Below are 13,567 nucleotides of genomic sequence, written 5' to 3'. Positions count from 1 at the left end.
CCTACCTCTATCTTTTTGGAGGTCCGTGTTGCTTTGCTATAAATTTGTACTCCTTCTATGGATTTTTGAGATGGTTTACGGTTTGTTAATGACATTTTTTTTTATGGTTTTGAAGATACTTAGATATTGCACTAATAACACAATTATATTACATGGTACAAACATTTGTAAAGCTTAACTGTTTTTCAAAATCATGTTGTGATAAGAAAATTCCATCTTTATTCAAAAAGTCACTTATTATTTTTACATCATGTTAATACCATAATTCACATAAATTGTTTTATTACGCGAGTGGTAATATTTTTGTTTCCTGTTGTTCCGTGAAATTGGATGAATAAGATCCTGTTTATTTCAAATATATAAAGGATATCTATATTGTGTGATTTTATATTTGCATTATCCAACGAGTTGAAATGATATATATTCGCGAGGCTTGCCGAAATAACCATTTCAACGAGTTGGATAAAGCAAATATAAAATCACACAATTATAGATGTTCTATTTATCTCATACAATTTGATTTATATTATGAAGCTTTTGAGACAGTCCCTTATATGACCCGAATCGATATTTTTCAAAGATTAAAAACGATGATGCAACGTTGTGTTATGCGGTTATTGTGACCTTGCGCAATACAATTTTGCCGTAATATTACATACAAACGTCATTTCTGGGATAAATCTAACTGTTTAAATGTAAAGTTTCACTAAAATAAACCTATAAAAAAAATTTAAGCTCTAAATAATTTTTCTTAGAGCTTATTCACTTGATTAAATGGAAATACTGATCAGAAAACTTGAATACTAGTAATCAAGTTTGTTGACATACACAAAGTTGCGAATGCTTGTTAGTTTGAATTGACTCGAACGAGGAACAGTAACTGTTGTTGATGTTTTATAAAACAAACACTAGCCTTATGATTCGAAATTGAAAATAGTGAATAAGGAAGCTTACTGGTGGTGGATTAAAAGTTTTATGAAACATTATTTTGGTAAGTTCTTGTATATAAACACAACCAGAGCACTCGTTTTCCATCGCGTCGTCAGGATGAACAACTTGATAGTTAACGTAATTTGCAGTTTTAGAAACTTAACAAATTGAAAGTTGGAAGAGGGCTAAACTTATCAAAAATCTTGACAAACAAGAATAAGGGGTTTTGCGTTTACGGTTCTGTACAACTTTGCAAAAAAAGGGGGTGGGGCTAACCACCCCACCCCCCCTCACAATAGCCCCTGGTTCCGACGCCAATGCTACCCAGTTATGTGCTTTTCTCCATATTTGTAATTGAAATCTTTGACAAAAACCATTTTATATCAATTTTTGTAGAAGATATAGTTATGTTAAAAGTACTAGCAAATCATTGAAAATAGGTCACTGAAGCGTTGAAGCGAGGGGCTGTGTCAAAAATAGTTCGGACCGGAAGTATTTGATAAAGCATCACCCGTTTGATATAGCAAAGGTTTATCACACGGGTAATATACACCACACGTATGAGATAAATAACTATAACTATAACGTCTTTGTTTTGTATACGTCACCAAGGAACGTTATTGTTATTTTTAAAGCGTCTGAAGAATAAATGAAAGCATAATCTTTTACTCTGTGTTGTCTTTCAAATTTTTTAAGTTTTCTTTTTCTTAAACCGGACACTGTGATTTTTTTCGGATTTAAAAATGGAATTTATCACATCATATCTCAAAGTTTCAGAAAGTCTACTTGATACATGTTGGTTAATGAAAGAAGGTTTATGTTTGCAACACGTAAGGAAAACAACAAATGCAACTGGGCATCAAGAAATAAATTACAGACAACTTTTTTAATATGAGTCATTAGACATGTTCACACGTATATAGAATTAAAGTACAATTTGAATTGATATCCAATTCTATATATTATCTATTTCTCTGCTGATTTAAAAAAAATTGATAATAACATTTGGTCGTAAGTCAGATATGCATGTGGATAAGATTTAAGTCGGAACAAAACATGCTTAATCCTGGTTGTTAATTTTATTAGATTGACAAAATCAAATTTAGAAATAATCAAGGATAATGTAAAATTCGACATAAAAATGAATTTATGAATAAATTTGTTTCTATTACGCATGTTCTTTGTATTGAATCCCTTTCCTATCCAAGATAAAACAATCCCATTATTTACGGTAGGGGTACATTGTTTACATGCAATATCCGTACACTTTAAGCCCCCCCCCCCCCCCCCACATTCTAAGGACTTTAAAATACATATGGGCATTTAGGTACATTTTCCCGTTTAGCTTGTCAATTCTATATTTTAGGGAAAAGGAGCAAAATGTACCTCAGGAGCTTATATGTAATAAATGCAAATATCTAGTGGGTCTTTATCATTATAAATTGATGTTGTTTTCATGATGTGAACTCGCCTAACCGTTCATAATGTTAATTGTCTGGGCCACCCGTATTACGTGACATAGATCTTGGTAAGCGTGTTCGACATGGCTTCATTATAGCACTGAATGATTTATTTTTGACGTCTTCGTCACAAATAATTCATGGTGATATTTACATTCCCTTATTGATTAAATCAAATATTCTATTATAGAAATCGGTATCAATGCATTTCATGGATGAAATTAATTAGTAACAGCACGGACTTCTGTTTTATAAAACCGGTTTAAAGTAGTTATCATATACCGGTATACTGTTTAGATGAGATTAAAAACATAATCCATGAAAAAACCCTAATGAAATTTAACGTTTTACAATAGCGTCAACTTTATTGTTGAATACTTGTTTAACAAGGTGTTTTTACAATACTAGAATGTATGAGAATTACTTACTAAGTTTGTTACTGACTGACTACAGAAATATGTCGGGTTAATCAATCTCATAGACGTTATCATTCTCATTTTTATTTCTTATTTTTAAATCTCCGCTTTCCCTTTTTTACTAACAATGTTTTGTTGCTCTTCAAATTTGAATGTTTCCCCCATTTCTCCGCAGAGGTTTGAGCAAATCTCGACGCTGCCATTTTATAACAATGTGACGTCAATTCAATTCGCAAAGAACATCTATAATTGTATGATTTTATATTATTCTGCTTCATCCAACTTGTTGATTGGTTATATTAACTCAGCAAGCCTCGCGAACATATACACCATTGCAAATCGTTGGATGAAGCAAATGTAAAATCACACAATATAGATATCCTCTTTATCATTTAATATTCATTCGTTTGTTGAGATATCGGCGCTTCTGATTGGTTGAAAAATTTCTTTGATACCTGCATCAATAAAATTTTTGCCGGATCTACTTTTCTCAACTGTTCTGGTCTAACACTATTAATAGAACGGGTATTTCCAAGATAAACACTATCAACAAAATGTAAAGTTGTGTCTGTTTTATTGTCAGCAAAGAAAATGCAACCTTGGGAATATAAAAACTTGGAAGTTTAACCTTAAAAAATGAACAAAACACATTATTTGAGTCACGAAATAGAAAATTAAGCGTCTTCTCACGATTTCGTCTGCTTGAGATCAATCAACATTTACAGCGAGGCTGGCTGTTCCAGGAATATTATAACGAACATATAGGCCAATAAACTTTCACGGTAACACTGCTGTTCAAATTTGGTAACGATAAGTTTTAAATTTACACACGTACATGATTGGTCATCAGAAATGGCGTCGTAAAGAAAAGCTATGAGAAATGCAACTCCTTCGGCGCATTCCAAGCGGCAGATATACCAATTAAGTACATCACTGGCTATCTAGTTACCACAACGTTTACAAAAGTCGCCTATACATACTATTCTTTGTCGACATATCAGCTATTTTCGTCCACGATCGCCTTTTCTTGGATGGTTATGTCCAGTTGCATATTCCAGCGATCTCACATGAAAACTAGATTTAATACGAGTTTTTCTGCAGTGAATAATATCACAAGCTATCGCATGTATTTTCCTTTCGTTTTCAATTCAGCCGGTTCAGATTTTAACTCACTATTTGTGTTTAATCAATTAAAATTAGCTCAATAGCTCAGCATCAGCTGAAGGCGCATCCATTTTGAGTATTGTTGCTGTTGTTGTTTTGTATTCATACGCGCTGCTTCATTTACATTATTTACATTTTTGATCAATGACACTTCACATTTTTTTATTTGAAAATGTTTAATTAAATGATAAGAAATGAAGATAATAATTTTTCTATTGATCGACGTATCAAAGAAAAAATTGACCGGAAGACTTTTTTATCAATGCGCTACGCGCATTGATGAAGTTTTGACGCGCATTGATTAATGCTGTTAATTTTAACAGGTAATCAGATAATAACCCCATTCTGTCATTTCTGAAAAAAAAAAATCTTATTGTAAATTTAGAAGAAAAGGATGAGAGAGCAGAACAATTAATCCCCTGGGATTAATTATCTTGCCTGCTGCAGAAAATTTAGAGGTTTATCTCTATCTGTCATATCGAGATTAATCATGAACACCTTTGTCTGCACTGATGTTTGCTTTAAAGCAAATTAAACTCTCATTCCATGAGCTGCACCCTAATATTTTTACCCCTCAGTTTAAAGGATGGTATTTGATAAAGAATATATTTCATTCTAGTCCAAATACTTATATTCTGTAAAATAAAAAAAGTATATGAATTTAAATTTTTTTTTTTATTAGATATCAGTTTTTTGATTCTTTTCTTTTTAATGGATGTTTTGGTGTTGTTGTTTTTGGTTGCTATGTTTATATTAAAGGAAACTTAAGAATAGTACATGAAAATGTTCCTTCCTTGTTCCCCTGATTAAATTCAATAAATGGATGAGAGCAGGATAATTAATCCGCTGAGATTATTGCCTGTTTCAGAAAATCTATATAAGGTCTGTCTTTATCTGTTATATGTATTACCGTACACATGTGTCTGCAAGTGATGTTTGTTTGAAATTGAGGCAAAGCCTAGGTATCATTGCATTGGTATCAATTCTTTGTTTTTTTAACAAATTTTATTTCATCCCATGTTAACCCCCTTTATCCCGTGGATACGACTCATGGGATATTATTTTGATATCCCACAGTTGTGACTTTACAACGGGATTTGCGTAGGCACAATGAAGTAAAATTATGAGGAGTTTTATAAACAGTGTAAACATTGATTGTGGTGTATAAAACATCGGATAAATAGAATCTCATATGATTTGTAGTATAATATGATTTTTAAGCATTTAGTATGATTGAATAATTAAATCACTGTATAAAAGTTTAAATCTCAAGAAAAATGCATCAAAATATGAAATTTTTAATCTACACAAAGCTGTCACTGCATACTAGTAGTTAACGAAGTAGTGCGAATCGTATTGTGTGCGCAAATAGTAGAATTCACCACAGGTGGTTGAGGACAGGATCGACCCCCCCCCCCCTCCACCCCCTCCACCCCCGCCACAATAAAGTCCCGGGGGTCTATATATTAGGCGGGGGTTCGATCCTGTCCCCAAGCACCTGTGGAATTCACCGAATGCCTGATACTATACATGCAAACTTCATTCATAGATAAATCATAATTATTTTAGAAGTATGAACCCTTTAAATTCTGAGATAAAAAGTCAGGACTATATATACATACATGTTTACGTAATTTAGTTGGTAAAGCAGAGGGCTAGAGTCGGTGGAATCTCTGATAATTTTAAGGCTTTCACGTTTTCGTTTGAAACACATGCAAATGGTCCACGTATTGTAGTCCTTTTTTAAAGGACAGAAACTTGTTTACGTCACCATTTACGAATCCACAAATCAGGAGCGAATAATTGAAATAGAGGGAATATTCTCTAGATAATATTCCTAGCCTGATCGGTCAATATTTTTTGTAAGAACTAATATTACAATTATTGACTATTTGTCTATATTTAAGGAATGCATTATATTTCGACCTATGTTATACGATAAAACATAATTTGGGTCAGTTTACGCTTTATAAACCACGAAGCGGTTTCTAAATAAGCGTAAACTGTTCCAAGTTACGTTATACTCGTATAACATAGGTAGAAATTAAATTTATTCCTGATAATTTTATTTTCTACTATTTAAATTATATAAAATTATTAATTTGTACAAAATTTAAACGTAACATCAAGCAGATTAAGGTATCCGATGTACAACTGGCCAAAAAATGATGCCTGGTAAGGTATATATTCAATGTACTCGTTTGATAGGTAAGGATATGTAGTTTCTAAAAATAGATGTTTTTCCCGCCAAATCACTATGGGGAAGTAACTCTAGCTCTGCAAATCACGCATGGTAAAATACTACTTTTCTCTGACGAAAACATGTGTACTCGTTAATAATATTTATCAAATAAAAATTGATTTGCCAACATATTTGAATAAAAATAAAGTTTTTAAATAAATTGATTATCTTTATCAATATCTTTTTTCATTTTTGCGATATTTTTTTTTTTCAATGACCATGACGACTCTCGCCATTTTTACCCCCCCCCCCCCACGTCAGCCGTCGCATTCATAATCCAACGCATATTCCCTTACCTGGTAATTTTCCTGTTTCCTATTCCTTAACGATTGAGAACTTGTAATTTTAGAGTTACAAATCTAAATTGTTCAGGTTTTTTTAATTCAGCATATGTTTGCACAAAAAACATTGTTACTAATACAAAGAAGTCGTGAATTGCGGGTCACATCAGGTGTGTAAAGCGTTACGAACAAAGCGTGCGAGAACCGTGTGAAATATTTTATTAGAATTCATTCCAAACCTTTTACTCGTAGAAAACAATATACATTGTATTATCTTTTACTCAAAATTGTATTCTTTTTCAACAACAAAAAAGTCAGTTTTAAAATGGAGACTGCCGAAATTGTGACCCACGGAAAATGTATGTCTATCGGTATTCGTTTTACAAGATTTATTAAAACTCCACAAACTTCTTACAATATTCCGCGAGGTCGGGAGTCGGTGGTACGAGCGCCTTGACTGTCGCTCTCCAACTGCCGAATAATTGAACATGGCCAACAATTACATATAGATAACAAAACATCTTTAACAAAAGATAATAATAATAAAGTAAATATAGGGAGTTTCTTCAATTAACGGATTACTTAGATAAACAATGAGTCAATTAAGGGTGTCCGGATCAAAGTCACTCAACGCCAGTGACAGGGGAAAAGGTGTCATGTCCAAGGTGACGTAGGCAAGTTATGTTATACGATATATATGAATTTGTTTAGCCAATCAAATGAGACTTTACAATCAGAATTAAATTATAGAGTTATGTAGTGAGAAAATACTACTGAATATAACACACACACACAGACACACACACACACACACCGTATATATATATATATATATATATATATATATATATATATATATATATATATATATATATATATATATATATATATATATATATATATATATATATAATACACATAAAATACAATAAATTTTGTACTAGCCATTGATTTGCACAATATATTATGCAAAATGGATCGTCTTACAACACAGAAAACAATAAAAACGAAAAAACAATAGGATCTCTCTCTCTCTCTCTCTCTCTCTCTCTCTCTCTCTCTCTCTCTCTCTCTCTCTCTCAGCACTGTTGTATAAGACGAATACATGTACACATCATATGCAGTATATAAAGATTGTGAAGAAACTGAATTATGATTCTTTTTTTTTTAAATTAATAAGTAATCATTAAAATATTTACATACACTTTTAATTGCAGTACCGGTATATCCAAGACTAACGTTTACTTTAAAATGCTTAGGTTGGCATATGTAATTCATAAATCCTTTGTCTGGTAGAAGTTTGTAATTCATGGAGTGAAACTTGTCTCAGACACTGTTGATATGAGAACAGGGAAGCCTGGAGGTTCCCTGTGATCTGTTGACAGATCCCTAGGATCTCCCAGGAGATGTCTCTGTATAGATTACTTATATACAGTCCCTGATCATGGAGGATCAGGACCTGTAGCTCATATAGAGATGTTTGTGCTCTCATTGTGTCAACATGTCTAGAGCTTAAAAACTCCAACATAAGTAAAAGTACAAAGGGTGGAATATGCAAATAAGGTATTCTGTTTTGTCTACTAGACTGTTGTTCTGGTAATAGTTCACTGATATAACATATTTCATTGTGAAGTTTGATATCCATTGCTACAGCCTGTCTCATCTTTGTAGACAAGGATTGTCCCCCTACAGCCTCAGTATACCTCTCTTTGTCTACACGTTCATTATACATCACATATGGCCGTGATAATTTGACCTTTGTCATCTCTATAACAGATAAAGCTTCCCTGTATCTGCATGTCTTGTAATAATACATGGCAACGTACAACATGTCAGAAACACACCCAAACTTGGCTGCTAAATTAAGCATGTGACAGGACAATTTTTTTGTCACATATACTTGTCTGTTGACACTTGTGTTTGTATATATGTTGTGTAATGTAAAAGCAGTACTCTGAAGGATGGAGGCTGTGTATTTCTGTAAACTTACAACTTGATACTGTGACAGGGGAGAACCTATCAACTGTTCTACTGTGTGTAGGGACTTCATACATTGCTGTAGGTCTGTTTGGTGTTGTGTATCATTACAATGTATCTCACCAAATAATTCTACATCAAACTCAGCCTCAGAGATCAGAGTGTGTTCATCAGTACACACCGTGAGTCTGGGATTACAGAAGACATAAATGATAGAGGACCTGATGGAGGAACTGTGTAGCAGCAATGATATACTGGTATACTTCTCATACAACCCATACAGTCTCCTAAATAAACTTGTTTGTGCTTGGCCATGGATTTTGCTTTGAAACATGTTGTTTTCTGGAATAAAAAAGTTTGGACAGATCCCTTCATACACCCATTTTAGGAGAATTTTGAAGCAGACCCAGAAACAGTTCAGGAGATTTTGTGGACACCATTGAGGTAGTGTGTTTTGTTGAATGGCCCAAAAAATCGCTGTTTTCATATGATAGGAACACAGATGTGTTTCTTCATCTCTTATTTCATTATTGATAATTTCCTTTAAGAACAATTTCAACAAACCGTAAGTTAAGAACTGGGTGTAATTCATCGAGTATACAAGTTTATTTTCTGCCTGGGAGAAAGAAATTCTCCATTCGTTGTCTTCATGGTTTCCTAGTTTGTATCCTATTGCTACGAAGTGACATCCATTTCTTACTATGCTATTAACAACATGAGGTGGAGGCCATGAGTGACATCTGTCTATCCATGAGGAAGCAGAGGGGGGCCAAAAATCACTAGCAAAACAAAACGCAGAATCGTGATCAATTGTGCCGTATTGTACAGTACCAAGTGTGTCGGTGGCACATGGTCCATGAACTGTGCTATTAGGTGAGATTGAAGTACAATAAAAATCTCTGTGTTTAGAACTTGATATATAGAGTCTGTCATGCATCCGTACACATGCTGACAAAATCCAAATATTAGCGTGTTTGAATGGTAACCAAAGTAATGTAAATCCTGGTGGACTCTCAGAACTGTCACAGAGAATCAGTATCTGTCTGTGTGTGTTGTAAAACTCAGACTGAGAAAAGTCCCAGATCACTCGGTGGTCAGTGTGCCAGTACATAGTGTCCATGTCTGATCCACGTAATCTGAATCCTTCTCTGTCGCTTCCAGTCCTCATTGATTTCACCAAATTATTCTGATTATCCAACAGATCCATGATATCCACTATATCTCTCCTTGCAGTCACCTGTTGTGGGGTCCCTATCTTGTGACACATCCCCACATACACTGACTCAGACATACTCTGGACATCCATTCTATTGAAAATAAAAGTAATTTAAGAAACACAGACAATTGTATTTAGTCCTTTTTATGTATCGGAAGACACGTTATTGTCAATGTACAAATCTGTCTTTGATAGAAACTTACATGTTAATTGCTCTTCGTAAGTTCCATTTGGTGAGGAAATAATCCGCCTAAATTTAGACATGGAAATCCCCGAGATAAAACTTTAAAACGAAAGAGCCAATAATTTGATAATCTAATATGCTCTTCAAAGTTAAAATATACACAACTTAACATTTTCTTATAGATAAAATGTGTACATGTATTTCTTGATTAAAAAAAGAGATGTGCAATACAATGAGGGATAACTCTCCTTAAATAACGTTTAATGAAATAAAAATATTCTTGTAAAAGTCATTTTTTTTTACTTTCAATCACATGTTTTCTTTAAAACGAATGAATACTAAAATATCTACGTGTATACATTAAAAAATAAAAAATAAAATTTGCACTTATTTGGAGTCCATTGTAGAGAAAATCGGATGTTTTCTTCCTTCACTGCATTAAATCGTCAAACGCAGCGATCGTTATGAGCATATCTAAAACAATTGTGGCCGAATTACGAATTATAATCATTTGTAGACCACTGCACGACAATTGCACTGCACTTCGAAAAAACTCTTGTGACATTCGAAGGACACTCCCGGGACTTTAGCACTAAAGTACTGACGGGAGTTGATTTTATCGATTATTATTTATGTTGAAATCAACGATATATTACTTTGCTTGGCAAGTAGTTTATAATCTGTCTTTGAATTACGCACATTTTTATAATATGAATTCTCGGACTTTTCCGACAAGAATTTTGAGAGAAACCCCGTATGAATCGTGTTGTGTAATGATTAAAAATAGAATTGATTCCATAAAACTATCTATAAGTAATCGAAATATTCAAAACATTGTATGGATCCAAGCAATAATGAACTCTAGTCCCGTTCAACCAGATGCTCATCTCCAACAAGCAAGAGAATGTGTACACCAGGCCCCGAGGTTATAAAACTTTTTTCATACTCGTACTCAAACTCATACTCCGTACTCCGAGTATGTGCTCCACTGAGTACGACTTTAAAAACCGAGGTTATAAAAGTTTTGGAGTACGTTCTCCGCTGAGTACTATTTGGAATATGCTCCAAAAGCCGATCGATGAAATTTTACGTCTCTGAAGAAAGACAGAGAACGGTAATTCATGTAAATAGTCCTGGCATGTAGGCAAACTGTACATGTATTCAGATTAATTATTTATCAACAAAATGTAACACATTATTTACATGTACATATTACCTTCTCCATCTGCAAGCATGGAGATGTGTCTGCATCTATAACTTATGAATTTTTGAGCAACAGAGACGATAAATCCAGTGTAATTGGTAAAATTATCAACAAATTGTGTTTATGTCAAATCTCTCTCTCTCTCTCTCTCTCATGAGACTCAGATGATAGTGATTCATGCATGTGATGATTAAGTATAATTATGTTGTAAGGAACGATATGAATATAAAAGAAAGAAGTAAGAATTTACACGGATAGGAAGAGAGTATTTCAACATAGAATTTAGTTCGATATATCTTAAGTTTTCCTGGCTTTTATACGATTTTGATATTTTACATGCCAGGAAAAGGTCAGAAACGACGCCAATACAAAACTGGAAAGTCACTGCCCCCAAGTGGTTATCTCTTAAGATATTTAGTGAGCAGTCCCTGCATTAGGGAAAACAGGGAAGAGTTGAATTCAAAAATAGAAACATATACTTGGGAAAATCACAAAAATACTGAGAAATCCGTTTATTTTCACACTCATATAGCCGTATACACTAAGGAAATTATATGGGTATTCCAATTTAATTGCAACATACTTAGTACTATATTTGCCTTTTAAAATTCTTGTGAGAAAAAAAGATCTAATATCTTGAAGGGGTGGGGTGGGGGTGGGTGTTGGAATTGCATCAATGAACATATGCCAAAAGCCAAGGACACACGTAAAATTTCTCATTTTAATATTTTTGGGAATGTGCACGAGAGTTTTTAAAAGAAAATTCACTAATTGAAATATTTTTGAAATTTCCAATTTGAGGACCACGTTAAACCGAAACAACGTGTTCAAGGAAACTGTGTACTAAAGTTGCTGTACCCCTTTTTGTGGGGTTTTATTGATGGTTCAAGTTTTTCTCACTTAGTCAAGGCTTGAAAATGTGTGTTTAGAATTTATATATACATACTGTGTCATTTTTAATCTTAAGTAACGTCCATTGATATTTTTGAGCAAGCCTTTTCCTATTCATCTTTAAAATTCGAAATACATGTGTTAATTTTGATGCATTTGACATAGATATTTGGTTACTTTAGATAAAAAAGGAATAGCTATATGAATTATCTAAATAGTTACTTGCTAATAAAATTAAACAATATAAGAGATGAATATTCCCACAGCTGAGCTATATAGAGAAAAATCTCTCACATGAAAATGCGAAGAAGCTATTTTAAGTAGTACATGTATTTTCAATCGATTGCATAGAAGAACAATAATCCCCTTCAAATCTCTCTCTCTCTCTCTCTCTCTCTCTCTCTCTCTCTCTCTCTCTCTCTCTCTCTCTCTCTCATAAATTCTAACTTCTATCATGCGGGTTATGATTAATTAAAGTGTTATTTTTTATTTTTATTTTTTTTTACATAAACAAGCTTTTAATTAACTGTAAATTACCCGAATTCTCAAGCGGAATATATACGTCGATCATACTTAATGTTTTTCCATAACTGTGTATTTAAGAATAAAGAAGATGGGGGAATAAGATGGCGCAAATGCCCATTCGGTTTAGTAGTGAAATACAATTTTGAATTTATTTTTCCCCAAATAAATCTATTCAAATATATTATAATAAAACTTTGCAAAAGCAAAATTTCTAACTATAGTCAGTTCTTTATATATTTAACAAAAAATAAGAAAAAAAATATATTGTCGGATATTTTGTTGGTATCGAACCCGTAACATAAAAACCCTAGATACATAGAGTTAGCTTATGCTAGATGCTCTAACCACTGAGCCATTTTAGACACAACAAAGAGGGCTTAAATATTATGTGTGACTTAGGCCACGAACTACCGGACTTGTATTATTTTTTCAAAACGTTCAATTGTTGGGATACAAAATGATATTTTTAATGTATAGTGGGACATCTCTCCACGTTTTTGTTGATTCAAAATCGGTTTGTTTTCCAATAGACCTTAATTAGACTATGAGAAAAATATGGAGCACAGACCCACTCTGTAAAAGAAAATGTCCTGAAGTTCTAAAAATTGACAGTATTTGCAGGTTTTGATACATACACGCCTGTTTGAGTCAACATATTCCAAGTATTGAACATACTTATAGGTTAAAAATCAATGATTCGTTAAATATATATTGTTTTCAATGATTTAAAAAAAAATTTAATTTTTACTGTCCAACCGCGTATGGGCATTTTACACGCCTTATCCAACCATCTTCTTTGATGTCATAACACCGAATTTTATTTGTAGAAAGATACTAATATAATACTTAAGACTATGGGGTCACTGGGACCCACCATCCTTATATTCGAGCGTTTATAATCAAATGTTAAACCAAACAATGCATTTCACCTTACGTATACTTAGACATGTCTATGCTCTCGATGTTTTAATTCGAAATAAATAATAAAGATCGTAATGTAGGTGATGTTCCATGGTAAAATTTCTTTAATATTTAGAAAATAAAAATCAAATACTGGTAGATGGTTCGGAATGGATA

General features: G+C 33.1%; 1 protein-coding gene across 1 annotated transcript; it reads right to left on the bottom strand.

The window, feature by feature from the left end:
- Nucleotides 1–7,402: 7,402 nt before the first annotated feature.
- LOC117689302 (uncharacterized) lies at nucleotides 7,403–11,307 on the bottom strand. The gene is made up of 2 exons (XM_066087939.1): nucleotides 9,890–11,307; nucleotides 7,403–9,777 (listed from the first exon to the last, which is right to left on the bottom strand). Exon 2 carries the CDS (start codon nucleotides 9,774–9,776, stop codon nucleotides 7,749–7,751), a length of 2,028 nt encoding a protein of 675 aa, XP_065944011.1. The 5' UTR covers nucleotide 9,777; nucleotides 9,890–11,307; the 3' UTR covers nucleotides 7,403–7,748.
- Nucleotides 11,308–13,567: the final 2,260 nt, after the last annotated feature.

The sequence above is a fragment of the Magallana gigas genome, chromosome 6 (assembly GCF_963853765.1).
Source record: "Magallana gigas chromosome 6, xbMagGiga1.1, whole genome shotgun sequence".
Lineage (NCBI taxonomy): Eukaryota > Metazoa > Mollusca > Bivalvia > Ostreida > Ostreidae > Magallana > Magallana gigas.
The sequence above is the reverse complement of the archived record's forward strand: the minus strand, read 5'-3'. Positions and strand labels throughout refer to the sequence as shown.